Source organism: Carassius auratus, chromosome 1 (genome assembly GCF_003368295.1).
Source record: "Carassius auratus strain Wakin chromosome 1, ASM336829v1, whole genome shotgun sequence".
In the NCBI taxonomy this organism is placed as follows: Eukaryota; Metazoa; Chordata; class Actinopteri; order Cypriniformes; family Cyprinidae; genus Carassius; species Carassius auratus.
The window spans coordinates 19,731,778-19,754,582 of record NC_039243.1 but is presented as its reverse complement, the minus strand read 5'-3'; the positions used below and the strand labels follow the sequence as shown (position 1 = coordinate 19,754,582).

Below are 22,805 nucleotides of genomic sequence, written 5' to 3'. Positions count from 1 at the left end.
TTATCTCGTTACAGCTGTAAATCCACAATAAAATACCACGTGAAAAGCTTCCGTAATGGTAGTTTCTGCCTTATAAGCATTGTATCTTGTTAACGAGTTAAAAAGCATTCTAGTAAGAAAACCTACAGTAAACTAAGGGGGGGGGGGGGGGGGCGTTAGTTAATAGGATAAAAATGTAACCTTTGCATTTTATTTGTATTTAACTTAAGTTAACTGGATTCCAGTTTCACATATTGAGAGAATGTAGATCGCAATGAAACTGACACAAAGTTCAGCATCTCTTACAGCTTTAATACTGAAAATGTTGTAAAATGATTAACCAGGATAGATTGCATATACAAATGTTCCATGGACATGTGACAACCCATAAGCCAACTGGCTTCACATTTGTGCATTTCCTTCATAATATCAGAAGCCCTGAACCCAGAGTCCTGGTTTTCCTATGTTGTTTATTTCATTAAATGGATTAAATGAGCCAATGACAGACAATATTAGCCGTAACACACATATCAGCGAAGATGGGGCAAACCGTTGCCCGTTTTTCCCAAACATCGCCGCTGGCGATCTGGACCAGCATTGAAGAGAAAACAAAAACCTAAGAAAACCCAAACAAAAAGTCAACGCTATGACTGCTGCATCATCGCTCTTTCAATCAAGCTCAACCAAGTCCGAGTCCGTTCAGTCCAATCCATCGGTGAAAAGAGAGTCGGACCGACCCCTAAATCAGCTTCAGCAAGGATCCACAGACACACAAGTTGACAAAACAACTAGAACTGATCTTATAAGGGAGAAAAGCACAATTTCTACTGCAGAAATTCTTAAAGATCTATGATGGATGACGGTTAGTTTCATTTCATACCCCTAGCCCACCCCCCGTGTCCACTCAAGATGAGGGTTTCTGAAGCCATTGGCCCGTTCTGAGGTGAGACACACAAACACACATGTAGTCGCTGGACGCTTGGCCCTGCTGTTGTTGGAGACTTCGAGAGATCAGGTCCAGACGGCTCAGAGGCCCAACACAAACTCAAGTCACATGGTGGTTCTTTACTCAAAATATGGAAAGGGCCGAAAATCTAGATGTGGAATTCCAGGTGCAAAGTTTATTAATCCTCAATAGATGGGCTTTTTCATAGGGTTAAGGCTTCGCTCGTTCACTCAAGCCGTGTTCAGGAGGTCCTGGATGGCCTTCTGCTGAGTCTCGTTGAGCGCTGAAACACACTGCGTCCAGAGTCCTCCAGAAACCTGAAAACACGGAGCACAGTCACACATTTGACATGAAAATACCATGCAAATACTACTTGGGTCAACCTAGAAGCGAAAAAGGGCTACTTTTCACACAGATGAACCAGAAATCTATGAACCATCATTAGATATACTGAAAATACATTTTATAGCAGAGAAATACATTTTGCAATAACATCTGAATTTACACATTTGAATTTAAGAGTCAATATAAATTAGTATTGAGATCTTTAAACAATTTGATATTCGTAGGCATCAATATATCTACATGTAAAACAATTTAATGCTGAGATTTTTAAATGCTAAGGCTAAGTAACATGCATAAATTAGCCCTTTGATATTCAGATTATACTGATAAATATACTGACTTTTTTAAAAAAAACAACCATTTAAAATAATGCATGCAATATAGTAAAAAAAAATAAAGGCCTTTAACAATCTATAAGTGGCAACATAAGATAAACACTGATATTCACCTATATGTACTAATAAAAACAAAACTATAAAATACAAAACTATAAAGCTTTTCTATGTATAAAGCATTATTTTTAGAAAAACTATTTTGCAGTTCTGCAATCTTTCTACTGGTGTTAGTTTGCCTGCATGTAATGAAGTTTGTTCATATTAAATGACATGAAACCTACTTGTACTTGACGAATAACGTTGGCCATTCGTTTGCTGCAGCCATCTTCACCTTTAATCGATTCATTCGCAACACCGTCAGCGATTATGATGAAAATCTTGGGAAGATTCGTATTGTCAGGTCCAAGAACAATGGGATTGTTACTGCGAAAAGAAATGGACAAAGTCAAATCCCAGAGCTGCATTCAAAACTCCCAGAGTTCACATCAGCTAACAGACATTCACCTCTCAATGAGGTCACAGAGATAGTTGAACGTGTGGACCGCTTCCTCTTTATCCTCATTGAGTGGCAGCCAGGACAGCCAATGAGGGAGGATCTCATTGACGTTGACGCACTCTGGGCGGTACTTCATGACTTTGGCCACAGCAGAGATGCAGTTCTCAGTGGCATTGACATTTTCTTTTGCTCTGGCATCTGGAGACTGGATCACTCCAACAAGCAGAGGGACAGCCTCTGGAAAACAAAAATCACAACATGCATGTAATGTATACTGCAGAATATCATGTTATGTGCACGAATTTGGGATGAACAAAAAGTTAAAAGTCTGCATGTTTTGCATAAAGAATTTTTAAATTTCATTTGATTATTTGAAGATGAAAAACTGTTCATGTTCCATGCCTTATCATAATTTGCAAATTTTTATTAAACCATAAAAAAAGTTATAAAGTAAAATTGAATATAAATTTATAAATTTTACAAATACTTCAATTGATGTTAAATACGTTTCATAAACCGCTTTCATGATTTCACTTAGACATGCTTTGATAACAAATTTAACCATAGAAACAAAATCCATAATAGAAAAAAGTTATAAAAAGGGCTCCAAAATTACATTTTACAAGTTTGATTAATAAGTTAGAAATGCTTTTGATTACTAAAAATAGTGACGCTCTATATTATCGGAACCAGCCAATAAAGGCTTAAAATGTAAATATCTGACCGATATGAGCAATTATGCTGATCTAATTTACAGATTATATAAATAACTTGCAGGTCCCAAATTGTGCTGGCAATATGATCATGTCAGTAGCTTGGACAGTTGTGTTCGCCTGAAGCGATGTGTTTGACCAAGTACAGCGAGAGCTTCATTCAGTTATTTGATGTCATACACCGATCGGTCTGTGCAGCGTCGCTTCAAGTCGGACAAACCTATTCTTGAAGCAAACTTTTGCCTGAATGGTGATCAGATTCACCAACAACAACAGCCTCCCCATAAAGCTTTTTATTAACTTAAGGGGTGCTGTAGGACTATTTGTAATAAGTAACATCCACAGATAACATTGAGACACTTGTGTTTCTGAATAAAGCAGTAATGGCATAAAATCGCTTTAAAAAAGGACAGAAGTTATAATTTACATTAATAAAAACAAACATGACATTTAGATATTGATATCTAAAATATTGTTGCCATGGCAACATTAAACTATTCTTTTCTGGTAATTGAGGCAGACAGCATGCTTAGAATTTATTGAAACTCAACACGCATCAGTATTAATGATAGAAAGACACTGGCAAAAGCTCATAAAAGGGCACAGAAGAGGAAATCTATAGCGCCACCTTTTGACAAAACTTAGGGGGTTAGTTTTAGCTACAGTCACCAAACTTTGTACATATATTGTACTCCTCAATCTGGAAAACTTTCTAATTTACAGTCTTTAGCTACTGTATGACCAACAGAAAGTCGGCCATTTTGATTTGAATATGGATTTTCTGAAAAATATAGCTGTGAATTAAAGAAATTATATTATACACACCAAACTTTGTCTACATGATGCCAAATCATTGACCAACTTTAAATGTGGATGGATTTTGGATCGCTTGAATGGTTTTGCCATGGCGATTAATTAAAATAACAGAAAAAAAAAAAAGGTAAATGTAATTGCCTTATATTTTTAAAGCGCAGCTTCCAAAAATTTCAAAACTTTTTACATACAGAAAAAAATTCTCAGGAAATATGCATAGTTTCACAACCATTATAAAAGTGTTTGGATATCTAATGTTACTCAGACTGTGTGAGGGAGGGGAGGAGGGTGTGCGTGTTACTATAAATGCATATGCATGCTGGGTACAGTTTTCCTGATGCCACTAGGGTGGCATTTGCACTGATGGCTAGGGCTCACAATCGCTGCTTGCAGCTACATTTTTATTTTACATTTTCTTTTTACTTCAATAATAAAACTTAAGATTTAACAAGAGATTAAATTTTACATGGTTTTTGATTCATAATTTTTTTTTTAATTGTTAAACTAAAGTTGCATGATTTGAATAAATTAAACATGCTTTTTACCTACTAAAATTTATAAACTGGAATTTGGAACAAATGACACTGACTTCATAGTGTCCCATTGAGATTAATTATGTCCAATAACAAAGGTTGCAAGTGTTAAAGGATGTCCAACCTGTGAAAGCAGGCCTGTAGTTTTCTCCTCCAAACTGAGCCATGACCCCAATGCCATAAGCAGCCGCCTGACGCACCTCCGGGCTGGTGTCACACAGCGACTGCATCATGGGCCGCAGGAAGTACTCCGCGTATTTGAAGGAAGACGGGCTGCAGTGTTCGATCACATCATCAAATATGCACAAACCCCATTGTCTGTCCGCCCAAGGTCTGTGAGGACACTAAAAAAGGAACAATACGTGGATAAAGTGTCTACAACAAGTTTAAAAACTGAGTTTAACTGCAGATCAAAGTTCTTACGATCAAATTGACGAATAGCTGCAGCAGCTGCTCGAACCACGGAAGAACCTTCTCTCTGTAACTGCTGAAGATCGAGTGCAGGATGTCGGACACCTTGGTCAGGATGTAAACATCGTTGTCATCCTGAACAGATCACAAGGAGCTTCACGATTAGTGATCCAAATCAGAAAAATCACTTAGAAGAAACGTGAGATGAGCTGCTCACCTCGTCTTGTAATGTCTCCTCAACCTGCTCGTCATAGTCTTCATCTTGTCGTTTGGCTGCAGAAAACAAAAACAATTAGTCAAAAAAAAAAAAAAACACGACACCTAATTACATTTACGCAATTAGCAGACGCTTTTATCCAAAGCGACTATTCAGGCTATCAATTTTTACCTATCATGTGTTCCCGGGGCATCAAACCCTCAAACTTGATAATGCAATGCTCTACCACTTGAGCTACAGGAACACTTGCAACCTTTGTTAATTAGCCAATTAACAGTGCTCAAACCTACATTCAAGGAAACTTTTCTTTTTTTCAGAAAATGTGACTTCAATATGAGTAAAATGAGCATAATTACTATAGATTAACTTAAAGTACCATGATTTAAATTAATTAGATATGCATTTTAATTACTAATTTTTTTTAACAGTTTAACATTAACCAAATCATTATATTAGAGTGCTTTTTGAACTATTATGTGACACTGAAGACTGGAGTAATGATGCTGAAAATTCAGCTTGATCACAAATAAAATCTCATTCAAAATGATTCGCATAGAAAAGAGTTGTTTTAGATTACAATTTCACATTATTACTATATTATTAATACATATATCTTCCATCATGAAATGCAGCCACCAAGAATAAAAAAAAAAAAAAAAAAAAATCCTGTGCAACTCACCTTGTCTGACCTCCTGGTTTTTAAAGTGCTCCTCTAGTTTTCCTTTCAAAATGCCGCCCAGTTCCTCAAAGTGCTCGTTGTTCAGGCATCCATCTCCCATCAGCTCGATGCACTAAGAGAGATCACACTGAATCATAAAAATGCACACAAACACTGGAGACCAGACAGCATTCTCTGCTCGAACAGTACAAACCCCCAGTGAACTGCAGAATAAACACTGACCTAGTTTACATGTGAACTACCTTTGCAAACGAGTGCATGATTTCTGACAGCACGTCCGAGTCGGGTTCGGTGCCGATGGATTTGATGAGGGCGTCACACATGAAGTGCCACATCTGTGTGAGATATTCTGGGCCTCTGACACGAGCACATTCCAGCAGGAGAGGCATCGACTCAGCCGCCGCCACACGCACACGTGAAAAACATGTTAAGGATCCTAGCAAAGTCTCAGGTGGGTGAAAAACCTTTTCTGATTAAGACTTTAAAAACTGAAACTGTTACAGTCTGAAAGCATGTCATGCATCTAAGTCATTTTTACTGATCTACTATTATTTTTAATATTTGTAACTAGTTCTTATTTTAAATTTATATAGATTACTATTACAAACATTTTAAAGCATTTAAATTACTTTGTGTTTGTCACTTTAAATAGTTTTAATATAGTTCCTAGTACCCATGTAGTTCTTACATTTTCACTTTGTTATTTCAGTACGTCAAGGTACACTAGAATAAAAGAGAACCCTGTCCTGCACTCTGGTACCAGCATTAGTTATAGAACTAACACTTTGTCCATTACACAGCAAGATCATACAGGACATAAGTGATTATAGTCTCATGAAGGATATCATCATGGAAGTAGAACTTCAGAAGAGGAACCATGAGCTTGACCACTTGCTCCGTGTACTCAACAAAACCTTCCTTCAGCTCTTTAGCATAGCACACCTGAGGAACCGCAACAAACAAAACATTTCATCATCATACATTTCTGATTAATTTATTTTAAATGCATTGTTTTCCCATCTAAATTTAATAAGGAAATGTGATGGTTCTGGAATTTTCCAAGCTCTTTGGGAAAAAAGGGCTCTTTGGGGTGGACTGCCATCTCACCAGCATCTGGCACGCTGTGGCTTTCTCCTCCAGTCCTGCGGTCTTGATGCCAAAACTCTGTTGGTCTCCAAGATTCACAAACTCCCAACCATCATCTTCGGACATGTTCTCCATGTCCTGAGCTGTAAGAGTCAAACCAAAAAGTGTTACACAAACTCACTCAAATGAGTGCAGAAGAGCCAAATGCTACCAAGCGAACACTATTACAATAATATTAAGTGCAAGTCTAGAAAAAACAAACAAAAGTTACAAAATATAGAAATAACACACTGATTTAATTACTACAACTACATTTTTATTGTCTATTATAATAATTATAACAGACTATTATAGTCTATCATATGACTTCTAAAATTGTCTTTTAAGTGTAAAGTCCCCCTGTAGCAAATCCATTCGTTTTTTTAAGAAAAATATCCAGATTTCAAACGTAATACACTTTCTCACTTCTGCTGACTGTTGGGAAGCGGAAGACGTGCAGACGGAAGATGAAGACGTATGCATCATGCACATGTCTCTGGGAAATGACGAAGCAAAGGAAATCGAAAATCCTCAGAAATTTTTCTTTACAAATCCTCGTTTTGTGCTTCTAATTCGTGACCAGCAGTTCTGTTCTCTCTCCGCACTCCTCACAAACCATACAGCGCTGACGCTGCTTCCCAACAGTCAGCAGAAGTGAGAAAATAAACTAAAATTGTATAATGTTTGAAATATGGATATTTATCTTACAAAAAAAATGTATGGATTCACTACGGGGCCCTTTATTCACTCCCTGGAGCAGTGTGAGGGACATTACAGATGCACAAACTTTATTTCACATCTTCTGAACTATTAACAAACACCCACTTACCTCCATTGAAAGTCTTAGAAGAACTAACCCCTTTAAAGTAGTTGTAAATTTAACCAATATTTCTATTTTAACAACAACAACATGAAAGACTGAATAAAACACAATATTTCTCTAATGTACAAATACATGCATTTAATGCACCGGAAGACTGTTGCCTAAAACGCAGCTTGTGTAGAAAGATCTCTCACTATCAAGAAGGGCCACTTCAGGTTTAATGGAGGCAGTCTTCATCAGTGGGCCCATCACCACAGGCAGGTACTGCTGAAACTCCTTCCCCAGGATCTTACACATGCGCGCCCAGGCAGAGATCATGTAGGAGATCTGAAGGCACAAGACAGCGGCTCAAACACACAATAAGAGAAAGGCAACTTTTGAACTCAGGCACTATGATATGCTCAGCTGGTGTTTGCTGACCTGTGGATCATCGTCCTCCAGGTCATTGAAATCAGTCTGTGTCTTCAGAAGAAGCTGCATCACAGCTGAAGCATCCGGCATGAACTACAAGAGAAATCATGCAAAAGGGTTAGATGGAAACAAATCAGGTTTTTACTAGTGCAGTCATTTTAGTCCCCTTCCTGCTGTCTGCTCCAGAACGGTTTTGGAAACCACTGCATTTCAGAGACATGTTCTTAAAGGTAACTCATTTAACAAATACTTGCATGCATTCACATTTTTAAAGCAGCTTTAAATCACCTTTTTGATAACTTCATGACTTAACTGACGACAGAACTAGTTTCTTTCGCTCTTTGATATGAAATGATACAGGCTACAGCACGTGTCGCCGCATCTGAAGAGCATGTACTACGAGCACAGTTCAACAGCTGACAAGAGGAAGTTCACTACTGTTCTGCTGAACCACCCTTGTGTACCATTTCTGTACTCATTTGACTCACGCCTGGTTCTGAGGGGAAGTTGAGGTGCGTGTCGGGGAAGTTCCACATTTATTGTGATCATAAAAGACGTTCTGCATCTAAAACAATTCTTGTATAAAAAAAAAAAAAAAAAAAAAAAAACAGCAGCTGTGTGTCCAGGGTGGCCAACACTAGCTCCACCCCTGCGTTAAGAGTTATATTTGTAATGTGCATAAAAAAAAAAAATTTGCCTGTGTTAACATGCCAATTTTGGCAGAACTAGTTTCTACAAAACCAAACTTATTGTTCAAAAGCGACCACACTGGTGACTTTCCATTCAAAAGAATGTAGTTCGCATAAGCAAAGGACTAAATGGGAAGCATTCACTTACCCTTACTAGTGTAATTATACATTTAAATATGGAGTAATATTAATTAACATGTACTTACTAGAGGATTGGGATTTGGTTTTGGGTTAGCTGCATGTAATTATGCAACATTTTCTATTATTACCAAGTTCACTGTAAAATAAATAAATTTTACTCAATTTATCCTTTTAAATAAAAATAAGTGGTTAAGAAGAACGATTTTATTTGGTAGAATAGTAAAAATTAATTTCTTTACAGTCCTCTAGATGGCGGTGTTGAGTTCTCTTTTTCTGGTGAGTTTTGTTTTTACAAATAATTGAGTTTGCCAGGTGCATACAATGTTTTTGACAGGCTTTCACAAGTGTTGGTGTTGAAGGGAGAACAAGTGGAGAAATCTTTCCAAGTTAAAACAGATGTTGCCAGTTGGACAAAAGTTGTCCTTTGGGGATAATTTGAAGTTGGAAAAAGGTAATAACTTGCAATACATCACAGAATATTGCAATATTTAAAATTACAATAATGTTTTGTGACTAGTATCTTGATAATGTGATATTGATTCCCACCCCTAATAAATAATCGGTAAATCCAATTATTGGTCAATCTCTAAAAACAAATATATACATATAATCACACATACTTTTTTTTACTTAATAAATTCCTTAATTTAAAAAAATTAACAGAAAATTAAAGAACATTAAAAACTGACTAAAATTATAAATAAAAAAAATAAAAAAAAAGCGCACCTTGTCTTTGCCCACAGCCAGGCCGATCAGGCTGATGCACTCAATGGTCTTTCCTCTGAGCAGGCGAAGCTCCTTCTGAACAGCGTTCTCTACAATGTGTTTGAGGGAGGGCATGAACAGATCGTAATAGGGCACAAACTTCTCCTCTGCAGTGTCAGCCACCGAGGCGATGGACGTCACAACCTGCTCCAGCACCAGTTTGGTGCCTTTCTGGATCAGCTGAAGAATAAAATCCGACATTAAAGCATTAACTCCCCACCATAAACCACACCCAGAACAAACCAAGTGTCAAACACTGCATGCAGAGAAGTCTTCACACTTTCAGATCAACCACACAATTCCACAACACCTCCTAACATCTGAATTAAGGGTCAGTTAAATTTCAATTCAGCAATCTTAAATGAAACCGCATTCATTTCTGAATTGAAGCTGAACGGACTCGAATACAGATCAAACTAAAATCTCACCGCGTTAGTTTTGTGCACCTAACAGAAGAGAAAACACATGAAGAAACTGCGGTTTCCACAAAACAAACACTTTGCAGCTGAGTTACACTTATTAAAGCAGCAGCAAACTCCCTTTAACCAGTCCAACAAATCAAATTAAAGCGACAGGAGGGAGCACACACCTCCTGGAGTTTGGCGACCATGATGACATGCAGGTGCTGGACGAGACTGTCCAAATAGGGGATGAGCAGGGTTTTGGGACAGTCCTCAGTGAAGTTAATGAGGGCGGCTGCTGCGTGGGCCTGGACGCGAGGGTTTGTCTGATCCTCCATGGTCTGCAAGAGCGCAGAAATCACCTACAGAAAAAAAAACACTGATGAATGACTGGCGAGATACAAAATGAAAAATCCAAAAGCTTTAAAAGGATAGTTTCCACAAACACTTAAAAATGATCAGGCTCTTTAAACTTCAAGATAGACTGGCTTCCTTGTCTATGACTGGCTCATTCAGATATTTGAAGACCTTTCCATTCAGAGCCACACACTCAATCCAACCCTGTTATTCTCTTTCAGTTCCTTGATTATTATTATTAGCAGTATAGTCATAAGTAAATAGATATAGCCAGCGGTGCACATAAGTGGTCCGCAGGAGTGCCCAAAATAAGAAAAATGCGTTATATAAATGTTCTGACAGCGCATTTGTGTACCGAAATGGTTGACAGCTTAATACACAATTACCATTTTAGACCACAAACTGTACTTATAAGTTTTATTTTCAACCTGAAAGCATAAATTTAGGCTATGCCATGCCGTTTTCAAAGCACAATGCAAAACTGTGACATTCATCCACTGACGCTCTTTAATCAGCAGCGGAGATAAATCCAGAAGCGCGTATACTTACTTTCCAGCAACCCGCCAAAATAAAAGCCTGCTGATTTTAAGTTTGAATATGATGAAAACGCTTTTATTTATTTTTTCGACTCTTTTATCCAAAGCGACTTAAAATTGGGGAATACATAAAGCGATTCTTCTTAAAGAGGCAAACAAAGATAATAGTAAATTAGCATTATATTTTTTAAGTTTACTATAAAATAAGTGTATTTGTATTTAATACTAGGACTAGTTATATTTAAAGGGTCACGCTATATGCAGTGTGAGGACCAAACCAAATCTCCAGGTTCTCTTATGAGAGCCAGGCTGAAAAAATTATGTGCACCTCTAAATATAGCACTGAAACGGTCACATTTGACCCATAATGAAATACACAAGAGATTAGATTTACATTTATTCATTTATTTAGCAGACGCTTTTATCCAAAGTGACTTACAGATGATAGACTTGTGAAAAACTCTTCCTTTCTCCTGTTAAAATGATCAAACTACTTCAGAAGACTTCTGAAGTGCACTGCTATGGATTTTATGAACAATGGTAAATAACTGCATTTGTATTCAGTAAGAAAGATAAAGGAATACCAAGTAATACCTTGTCGTGGAATTTTTTCTGGAAGGTGGGGGCGAAGTCTGTGGCCATCTGTCCAATAGCATTACAGGCGGCGTAACGAACCCGGGGGTGCTGAAGGGGTTTAGTATGAAGCTCAGTTTAGAGTCTATACTATAAAACAAAACACATCAAAAAAATGAAGTGCTGTGATTTATGGGCTCTCTTACCGGATCCTGACAGAAGAGCAAAACGAAGCTGACGATCTCACTCAGAATGGCCTCCATCTGTTGATGACAGCCCTCGCCGATAGCAGAGAGCGCCATCAGACCAGCGTGCCTATACTTCCAATCAGCTGCAAAGAAATGAGAAATACATTTAAACAAATCTTTTTTTTTTTTATAAAACGAAAAATCACAAAAACAGATTCTGCTGCATCTACTCACGGTTCTGCAACATCTGCATGATGTGCTGTTTGATCATGGGAAGGACAATCTTTCCTCCGAGACCACATGCAATCCTATCCAGAGCGCTTTCACCAGCAACAGCATTACTGAACAGAAGCAGAGGCCAGAACGAGTCAGATCTCACTTTTAAATGATCGATTATCAGAAACCGTAAAGCATTACTGACAGGCATTTCAAAGCAATAATGCCACACTCCATTATAATCTAAACAAGTCTACACAAGTTGAATTGTATGAAAATACAACTTCCATCACGTTTTATTTTAAGATGCATTTGGATACTATTATAGTTTATAAGTAGGGCTGTGCGATATTGAAGAAAAATGCGATACCTTGTTAAATAATTCAATATTCGGGTTCACGAGAACGAGACTTAGACTTTTATGAAAAGAAATCCTCAATGATGAATTATATAGGTAGAATGTGTAATTCAACTGAAAAACAAAATGCTAAAAATGTAGGTGCATTTTGAAATAAACTTGTACTATATTAACCTGTTAATTGTCACCCCGTCCCGTATACGGGATGCCTACGTTGACTATACTATATTACAATCAAATCTAATCTTGACAAACTATATATCGTTGGAAAGGTCTAAGACTCCCAAATATATATTTTACCATTTTTTTTGTTAAACATTATGTAGGAAAAGTAATAGATGAATTTATGACAAGAGTGCACCCTCAGAAATCTACATTACAAAAGGAGCTTTGACCTTTGTTTAAAAAAAAGACTTCCTCGTTGCCTTTTTCTCTATCACATTTTAGAAATCATCAGAAGTTATATATCACTTGAAAACATAAAATCTCAAAATTCATCCTTCAAAACCCATTTTAAAATCAGACATTGCATTAGCATGTAAATGGTACATCAAAATCATCTTCAAAAACGTGAGTGACAGTTAACAGGTTAAACATTTTAATTTTATGCATTAATAAACATGTAAACACTGCAGAAAGCCGACAAGTAACTGCACAAATTATAAATGTTGTAAACAAAAATAACACAAATATCCCTTTGAAGAGGAAGTGAATCAGTCAGTCAGTTTTAAGGTTTTACTTTTCCATTAAAAAAAAAAAAGAAGAAGAAAAAAAAACAAGACTTCATATCTTATTTTGAACCTCACGTACATCTTTATAGGAAGTTTAGATATTTGTATTAGAAACCAAGACAAAAATAAAATGCGGGATATTCATTTTTGGCAGTGCATGCAACATTTAACATCATGACTTTCAAAATCTAAGACTTAGCTCAGATTTAATTTGAGGAAGAGCAAATTGAGACTTAAAGACCCTCAGAACATTTTTTACTTTTAGAGATGGGAAATTACCAGCATGTCAGTTAACCAGCCCTGAAGAAAAAAAACTGAATGGTCAATTTTGTATGAGCACACATTGACTGCTCCTCCCCTGAAAATGACTGATTATACCTCTTATGCAAATATTAAACTCACCTATCAAAATCATCATCTTCTAGTTCATCAGCCATGGCCCACTCCTCATCCTCCTCCAGATCCACCATCATACTCAACATCTGAGGTACTGATCACATTTACATGCCAAATTATTAAACCTCACAGCAGCTGGCCATTTGGCATTCAATGGTTAAGCACTACACAACTGCAAGTAATTAGCATCGCTATCAACCCGACTTCATTTTCATTGTTGTTGAAAGTCATTTTTTACTTGACGAAACACTGATGCAAAACAAAAATGCATCAAGTTGTATAGTTCAACATGCTTTCAGAAACTTTAAGCTAGACACATTCCACTTCCATTAGCTTTGCCTCTGCTAATTAGCATTGTAACACATGAAGCGTACCACTCTGAGCAACAATGTTGGTGTGTTTTCTCAGCATGGCAGCAGCAGTTTCAGACAGAGTGACGATGACTTCCAGAGCCAGCTGCCGTTGCATGTTCGTAAGATTGGTGTCTGCGCACAACTGAAGAGGAAAAAAAAAATGTAAATGGAGTATAATGATCATGATTCTGCATTTGACATAACTGATGAAATATCACATGGTTTAAATGAGTCTGTGTGTATCATTTACACTAAAGCAGGACATGGTTTTAGTCTTAAGATCATTATGACATGCCCATAACATGTTTCTGCGACCGGGCTGTGGAAGGTGCACAGGAATGGCAACTTCCAAGCATTAAATTGCAGAAATCAATTTGTGCCTGTCAGATAAAACCTCAAGGATCAGCACAGACAAGCTGACTCAAGGAACCACCAGGCACATAATTGCACTCATATATTTTTTCATATTCATTTCTATATAAAATTAAACAAACGCAGCTGAAGCATGCATATGAATGCCCCTCTCTCTTCACATAATACAATATTCCCCACTACTGCTCGTGAAAGTAACCGGTTTATATGTTGGCTCACCTTCAGGCTCAGTTGGAGAGTGGCTTCCAGGTTTGGTCTCAAGTATTTGGGGGCCGTGTCTGCAATCTCCACCAATGACTTCAGCACCGAGTCATCACCACGGTAACAGGACTCATTTACCGCCTGATTGGAGACAGAGTTAATATGCATGCCATCCTCTGCCCCTATGGTTCTTCAGTGTGAACTTGGTGAAAAGGCACATTTCAAAGCACCACCACAGAGGGGGGACTAGTGAGCACACTTTTCAATCATAAAACATGAAGTGACTGAATGGCAGATGTGCAGGTTACGGAGTAAAGGTGTGGTTGGGTGTTCTTTACCTGTAGGATGCCGGGAAGAAGATCTGAGAAGTGTTTCAGCAAGGCTGTGTTGCCCTCATTGGACAGGATAAAGGATGAAGCTGCACGTGCAGCCAGGGTTCGAATCTGAAAAAGAAAAAACATTTTAGTTACAAAACGTAAGGCTTGGGAGATTTTACATTACTTTATTAAAAGGTGCAATATGTACTATTGACAGCTAGAGGTTGAAATGGGAACACATTTAACTGCAAGTTTAAATGTACACTAAGCAATACTTGAAAAACGCTTTTGATCACTGTGTCGGGCCGAGTCGCAAAACACACTCGCTGACAATCAGCATTAAGGGCTGTGTCTAGTAATGAAAGAGAGGAGGAGAGTGCCCAGGACAGATATTAGCAGATCGACTATAGATAGTGAGATTAAAAAATATACAAATTGAAAGAGGAAATTGTTGGAGGAACAAAACATTAAAAAGAAGGGTTATGATCAGGCAAGAGGGAAGACCCGCGTAAATAATGGTACAGCTTTCCAGCAGTTGAGAGAAATAAGTGTACGTGTGGTCAAAATAAAGGAATGTTGGTAGCCAAACTGCAGCTATTAACTTCCATGTTACCCCCTCTGCCCCCAATCAATGGTTACACACATTCTTCAAAATCTCTCCTCACTTGAGGGTGATTATTTTTGGGTGTACTACCCCTTTAAGACCCTGACCTGTGGGTTTTCCTGATCCTGCATACACTGAACCAGCATACGCTTGATCACTTCCAGATAATGCTGCTGCTGATTGCCAAAGATACCTGGGAAGTTCCTGTATGATGAAACGGGTCAGAAACAGAATTCAGAACGTACGTTTACAACAAACTTATCCTGAATCAGTTTTTAGTAAGCAACTGAAACTGCAGTTGCTTAAATGTAAAGTTCATGCACCAGAAAATGTGCAGCGCTGATTCTCGGAGGTTGACGTCCTGAGAGTTGACCGAATCAAACAGGAACTTGAGGATCTCTGGCCACTGATTATTTCCGTCATCATCTTGGAACAAAAACACAAGGCATTAGTTCACATCGACTCTGAACACAGTGTCTGAACCGAAGTATGTGTTAACCAAGAGTTGACTGACCGATAAGATTGCGAGTGAGCTCTGCAGCAATATCGCAGACCTTCTTGCGGATGTTGGGGGAGCCTTCAGACTGGATTCCAGCGAGCAGCTCTGTCTTGATGGCCGTCTGCAAGTCAATGGTCAGGCTGGGATAGACCTCCTCAAAAGACGAGGAGAGCAGGCGCCGCAACAGCACAGCTGCCATCTGCTTAACCTGTGGAGAAACATTTAAGAGTTTGACACCATTTTTCCAAAGATGTGCTTTGTGAATAGCGCCAATTTGAAATGTGGGACTTAAAACAAGTAGATGAACCTTTAAAAGGAAGTTTACAACTACAGGGCTGAATAATGACCAGGTGGAGACTGTCAACAATAAGTCCCTAGAGAGCATCTTGGGAGATATTTTGCCAAAAAAAATATTTAATTCCATTGTGCCATCCTATAAATTATGATCTAGTAATTTATCACATTTCATAACGGGAGGTTCGTTGGGGTTAAGCATAGCGGAAAACATGAATAGAAACACAATCCAGTCATAAAACCAGAATTGACAGTTTAACGCGAAATATCACAGAATAACATTTGAGTAAAGGTAGGTCATAACACTTAATGGCGCCGATGCGTGGTTTCATTTACTACACACTGAAGGATTTCATCGTCTGTCATCTCACTAAATGAGGACTTAAGAACTGCTCTGAGAGTCACTTCATGAGCATTTAACCGTTTGATTCGAGTAAAACCAACATCAAATCACATACACAGAACTGTAAACGTATTCAAGGCAACCCGTCAAAAGTCTGGTTTGATTTGAAGACATTGTGCCCATTTCAGTAGAATGTACACAGCCTACTACTGAAATGAAACAAACATTAGGCCCATTTCTATAGAAGAAAAAAATAATCCTCAATGTTTTAATTTTAATAGGAAATCCCCTTTGATTATTGAAAATAAAGCAAACTTAATTTTTTGGCAATTAAAAGATAAATTAAATTAAGGGGGTCCTATTACACTTTTACAAAGTCTTGATTTTGTTTTGGGGGTGTGCTAGAACATGCTCTCATACTAGATTGTTAAAAAAAAAAAATTCACATTACAACACCGCTCTCCCCAGTCTGGCATGAACTGCTCGAATAGTGCTGGCATCAAATGAAGGCCCGCTTTCTGAAATATGAAGTGTGCTGTGATTGGTTAGCTGGGCCAGTGTGTGTTGTGATTGGCAGCACTCAGCACCTGTTCGAAAATGTCATGTCCCTTGCCATAGCTGCCTGCAAGCTTCAGTGTAAATTACGTCAAAATCAAATAAATTTTAGTGTAATTAAAATTTGTAACCAAGTTCGTCTGCCTTGTGATTAGAGTGTCTCAGACACTGCGATAACACTCGTTGTTTTCTCAAATGCAGCTCAACCAGAGCTCGTCCCACTTATCGTGTTTGAGAAATCACAAATCCTGGAAAACGTGCAAAATAGTCCAAACAAGTCGTTTGTTGTAGTTTTTTGAAAAGGTGATTTCTGTTAAATAAAATATCCCCTTTTGAATTGGACTTTGATGCTCAAACATTAAAAACTAAACTAAATTGAGAAAATGTATACATTGTGATTTTAATTAGAAATGCTTGATGAATAACACTAACTTAATGAGTTGAGAAGTTCAAATGGAAAAAAAAAACAGAACCCAGAAAAAATGTAAACAGAAAAAAACGGAATTTTGACAATAAAACTGATTTCATAGGGCCCTTCATATCCATGGTCTTGTCGGTCTCACCTCACTCTTCTGGTCCATCAGCTCGATTCACTCTCCCCACGTGATAAAAGAAATCGGACTCCTGCTGCTGAACTGTGATGCGACTGTTTTTAGGCACGCTGCATTAAGCATCCGCATTCAGTTTTAAAGTTTTTAATTCTAGTGTCTGTTCTCTAATTAAAGAGCCAGTAAGATGGAAATTCTAAGCTTCCTATCACTGTTTATAAGTCCTGTACATTAGGTTTAAATCCAAGGTTAAAAAAAACATTGTCATTGTCAAAATATCATTTTAAAATTACCTCTATTCTCAGAGATCCCCAAACGGTTCGCGCGAAGCTGTTCAAAAGATTCAGTTTCCTTAAACCCCACCTTTCGGTAGCATACTGTGTTCTGATTGGTCAACTAACATAGTCAGGTTTGATTGGTTGTTCCGCACACAACTTCACGGTAAACAATGCCTTAGCATCTGTTTGGGGTGAATTATGTCTTATTCCTCTCATCGCGAAGCAAACCGTAAAATAAAAAACTTGAACAGTCTCTCTGCTTTTTCTTCTGTGTGGGCGTATTCAAGCCGCGCGCTTCAGTTTGAATCTGAATAGCGCGTTCAGCGCGGGGCGTGGTAACATTAGATATAACGAAGGGAGACATGAAAAACAGACATCGCGTTGTTTTCATATGGATTACTTTATCACAGAATAAAGAATCGGCAGCACTTGTTTAGTTTTAAAGTAGACATGTCAAGCTTTCTATAGATATCTCTCTCATGTCTCTTCGTTGAGTATTCACGGAGTTACACTTCATTTTAATGACGTGTTTGTAAATGAAGATCAGCGCAGACAAAGGCTGCAGACAGCACACAAACTGATAAGATGCTCGGGAGAAAACAAACACATAACTATATAATCATACTTCGCGTTTATGGCCAAACGCTTTGAAAATCCCGCCTTGTACTCACCGAGATTAGAAAAGCAGTCATCAGTGAAATGTTGTGAACACAACAAAAGGGATTTGTTGTACTGCTCTGGTATTGTGGTAAAAATTAATTTTAGCCATTGGTTCTTCTGATCTTCATTCTTTGGCAGTGAAAATAAAACAAACTTGCCTTTAAAAACAATTAAAAACACACCGTCTCCTCGACATGATGCTCTCACACCAACCAGAGCGTCTGTGTTGGGGGGTGGGGCAGGTCAGAGTTCCGTTTCTCCCAAGACTGTAGGCGGAGATTATTATGCAAAGTGTTCTAGTGACGTACATAGAGATGGGCAAAAGATTTGAAATCTATAACGACTCGTTTCAGCGATTCAGAGTCGACTCCTTACTTTAGAAGCCAATACCTTTATAAATCGTGTACTTTTTGGTTTAATTACTTTGCACATTGTTTACACTGATGGACAGCTACATCTTACACTAATACAGGTAATTTTTGATTTCCCATCTGTGTGGCTCTTTAAACTAATTTTTTTATTACAAAAAAAATAAAAGTAAAAAGATGGTGGGGGCAGTGGGCAAGCATTGTAATATGATAAAATATTTACATGTTTAGAATACAAATACTAAAATGTAGATTCATTTTGATTTTAAAAATACAAATGCTAGACAAACATTTAACAAATAAGACACTTACATTTAGCAGATGCTTTTATCTAAAGCAAATAACAAATGAGAACAATGGAAGATAAAACAATAAGAGTGCTATAACAAGTGCAAGTGCTATAACAAGTCTGTTAGCTTAATGCAGTACACATAGCAAGGTTTTTTTTATCATAAGGAAAACAGATATAATAGGAAAAGAATAGAGCAAGCTAGTGTTAGAGGCCTGTTTTTTTTTTTTTTTTGCTTTTGTTAAAGAAAAACTGATACAAAAATATTAGAGAAGCTACTGTTAGTTTTTTTTTTGTTTTTAAAGAAAACTAACAGTAAGTAAATAGAGTGCAAGTTATATATACACATTTCATTATATAGTTATATACATATAATTTTAATTGCACTTAAAAATAAACTATTTAAGAAATTTTACAGAACAGATGTACAAACAATATTATAGCTGATCTAATTTATTCCACTCAGAAATAGAATATTTGATTAAATCCAAGCCTGTAATTTGTTTCAATGATTAAACGTGCAGCCCAACCACAAATCAACTACAAATTCTGGAACAATAGCTAACACAGCTATCTAAAAGAGGTTTACCGAGGGTTAAGTGTGTTCTTGTAAGCCCAAAACTTCAACTAAAACAAGCTTTGGACCAGTGCAGGGTAGTCTGAAAAAGTTGCTGGTCTCATCGAGCGATCGGTTGTTCCAGAAACCAAATTGAACCCTAGCATAAACATATGTCCAGTCTGAACAACGGCAGTTTCCATTTAACCTTGCCCACTCTCGGTCAGCACAACATTGCTACTTAACTACTAATAACATCTTGAACACCACAAGACAAAAGGCACACCATCAGACCCTGAGAGAGCAGAAATGAGGCATAATGGAGTGTGTAAACAAAGCCCTTTCTGCCATTTATACCGTTTTAAGACTATGCATCTCTAAATGGATGCCTGGAATAAATATTACAGTGCCGATGACAGTAAACAGACTCTCATACCTCCTCAGCAGCGGATGCATCGCGGATGGCCTGTAGTAAAAAGGTGATCTTCGTCTGACCTGGGATGGTGTCATACGCTTCCTACAAGGGCAAAAGATGAAGTTAATGAGTGGCATCACAGTTTATACATATACATGGTTGTAAGACCAAGTAAAGAATATTACAAAATAAACTAAAAGGAACAAGATATCAGTGTTTACCCCCAATTTTTATTGACATTTACTCATTTCCAAACCTGTATGAGTGTCTGTCTTCTGTTGAAAACAAAAGGAGATATTTTGAAGAATGCTGGTAACTAAATAGTTGCCAGTAGCCATTGATTTCAATAGCATTTTTTTTTTTCATACTGCTCTTGACTGAATCCCATTTGACTTTCATAGTAAGTGATTTTCTTTGTCTTTTGTTCCTTGATTAACATGACAGACAGCAGCATGAATACTGGACAGCAGTTTCTTTAAGAGTTTCCACGGAGTCAATATACTGTTACACAACACACGTTCTCTCTCTCAACTATTTAAGGCACTGTCCCAAATGGCACCCTTAACCCTCACGGTCTTCCTCTGAGTCCACACTTGTGTGACGTAATGCCACTTTGACTGTCGGGTAGAAGTCTGCTGTGGTGCTCACCCCCAGAAGTGCTGATCGAGGACACATAACGGCCGCACTTTTGAATGCTAAAATGGCGAATGGGACACCCTACGGTCTCATGGACACGTGCACGCCCATTTAGGAACCTTTCCAACAATATATGGTGTCGTGATTAGATTAGGATTTAATTGTAATATAGTGAAGTAAACGTAGGCGTCCCACAGATGGGACAGGTCATTGTTAAGAGGTTAAGGTCTTAATTTGTTGAGTTGAAATCTGCAGAAACCCTGTACAATACACAAACTTGAAATGTTTTAATCAGAAATTATTGCAGCTTGAAAAGCAATAAAATAAATTCACTCTGTTCAGGTGGAACGAGACCAACTAAGCCTCTTTAGGATGTTCATTTTGCATGAGTCAACAGAATCTTGGAGTCAGTTTACAAGTGACAAATGGACGTAGTTATGCATAGCTTTTCTGGGATGAATGGTGCAATGGGAATGTGTAATCAAAACAAGGAAATCACACACACCTTTACTCGGGTGTTAACATCAAAGCTTTTGGAAACTTAATTGCAATAATGTAATAGGACTGTCAGACATAAGAGTGACATCACAGCTGATTTCTGGGGGCCATTTGGCCCTGGTCACGCGTGAGGGTCTGAGTCAGTTTCCGCTGAGCATTAGCGGCAGGCTGGTCATGTATTGTCTTTGCTAAAGGAAAGTGCTGACCGACGGCAGAGATGAGCGATAAGACCCAATGACCCGTCCTGATCCACATGAGCTCAGGTCTGATCTACCCACAGATAACAAAAGACTAGTCTGAACACGTGCCAAAGAGATCCCAGTTTGGGGGGTGGGGGTGAATTTCCCGCGAAATCTGGGGCCCTGGCGATCATCCATGCGAAAATGAGTTTATAAGTGCGTAGATAAACATTTTGAAAGCATATCCCTGACCCAAATCCAAAGTGTTTCCATGACATGACAGTATGAATGGGCATCGTTTGTGATAAGCTCATCTCATCGCGTGAAGACGGGTGTAAAGTTACGGTTTAAGGAGTGAAATACAAGACTCTTCACAATAGCGACGATTAGGAGTTTTCAAATATTCATTATTCTAAGAAATGTAGTTTGATTATCACGTTGCTTGTCGAGGGGAGTTCAAATCATGTAAAAACCGTACAAATAGACTAATTTTGTTTGTGCGGTCAGCGTTCGTCACTTTGACTGGCATCTCTCGAAAAATAAGACGCAAATGTGACTCGTTGACATACAAAACCCTTTGGAGAAGTGAAACGTCGATTTAACGACCCGTTTAAGTAGCTCAAGCCGATCTGAGCAACACCGGCGCCCGGTTAACAGCGTCACCGCAACCGCGGCTCGAATCATGACGCAAAAACAGTAACGTAGAGCAGACATTCAAGATTAAGCTAAAAAGAAAATGGATAAGGTGTTTATATATCCGAGATTAAACACAAAACCGTATATAACGCCATGTTTGTAATGTTAGGCCACGTTGATACGCTACACGACAGTATCCGACTCACGAATGAATCGTTCGTTTGAGTCGATTCGTTAAAGTGATTCGGTCGAACTGAGGGTTTGGCTGACTTCTAAATTCAAATGTTTTTGTGTGTTACATCTGCAAAATCTGCATATGACAAATTAAGATTAGATATGACTGTACGCTTTTCCGAATTCAGTCCTTGTTAATCACTTTCGTGTAGAGTGAAGTGTGGGGAGACTTCCAACTATTAACACAGGCTTCTAAACATCGTAATATTAGTAAACCGGTAACAATTTGGTTAATATTTGTAACTCCCTAGTTAATCTCAATTAAATCTTATTAAAATCGAACCAATACATCGGAATCAAATAAGAATCATTTTATCCAACTGTAAAACAATTTATCACAAATAAATAAAGCAAACAAAAAAAAGAATAATAATCTATTTATCATATATATTTCATAAAATTAAAGATCCAAACGAACAACTTGGCATGCGGACTCAAAGAATAGAATAATTAGTTTCCAGAATCGACTCTTTGAAAAGATTCGAAGCTGCATAACAGCAGCGCGCGCTTCACACATGTGCTGGGCCAGAGCGAGGCTGAGCGGCCCGCGCTAAAACTGCGAGCCAAGCAAGAGACAAGTAGGTTAGATTCCCCGTCATACATCAACACAAAGCGGTCCAGAGTCGACTTTCATACCTCGGATTGCTTCCTGACGGTGTTGTCAGGGCTCATCAGGTTGCTCAGTAAGAGGTAGAACTGCTGCTGCTCCGCCATCGCTGCTGGACTCAGAAAGAGAGACGAGCGAATGAAAGCCGGCAGAGGAAGCGACCTCTGACACCGGGCGGAATGAACG

General features: G+C 38.1%; 1 protein-coding gene and 1 non-coding gene across 2 annotated transcripts; both read right to left on the bottom strand.

Moving 5' to 3' along the window:
* Positions 1-270: 270 nt before the first annotated feature.
* Positions 271-22,805, bottom strand: LOC113100208 (importin-5-like). Its single transcript, XM_026265024.1, has 26 exons — positions 22,649-22,805; positions 19,851-19,931; positions 15,539-15,731; positions 15,348-15,450; positions 15,132-15,228; positions 14,442-14,546; positions 14,122-14,244; positions 13,552-13,672; positions 13,184-13,271; positions 11,711-11,817; positions 11,495-11,619; positions 11,310-11,399; positions 10,011-10,184; positions 9,383-9,601; positions 7,836-7,919; positions 7,610-7,742; positions 6,575-6,696; positions 6,313-6,409; positions 5,710-5,882; positions 5,468-5,579; positions 4,789-4,844; positions 4,584-4,706; positions 4,285-4,504; positions 2,110-2,338; positions 1,887-2,028; positions 271-1,242 (listed from the first exon to the last, which is right to left on the bottom strand). The coding sequence occupies exons 1-26, from the start codon at positions 22,724-22,726 to the stop codon at positions 1,156-1,158; spliced, it is 3,282 nt and encodes a 1,093-aa protein (XP_026120809.1). The 5' UTR covers positions 22,727-22,805; the 3' UTR covers positions 271-1,155.
* On the bottom strand, positions 13,831-13,968 carry LOC113110265 (small nucleolar RNA SNORA84). The gene has a single exon (XR_003293114.1). It is a non-coding gene; the product is annotated as a small nucleolar RNA SNORA84 (small nucleolar RNA).

Coding starts and splice junctions, on each gene's coding strand:
- LOC113100208 (XM_026265024.1), bottom strand. CDS start 22,726: ATGGCGGAGCAGCAGCAGTTCTACCTCTTACTGAGCAACCTGATGAGC. Junction 15,229..15,347: donor TCAGCGCTGCACATTTTCTG/GTGCATGAACTT, acceptor TTCATCATACAG/GAACTTCCCAGGTATCTTTG. Junction 13,272..13,551: donor CAACATTGTTGCTCAGAGTG/GTACGCTTCATG, acceptor AAATGTGATCAG/TACCTCAGATGTTGAGTATG.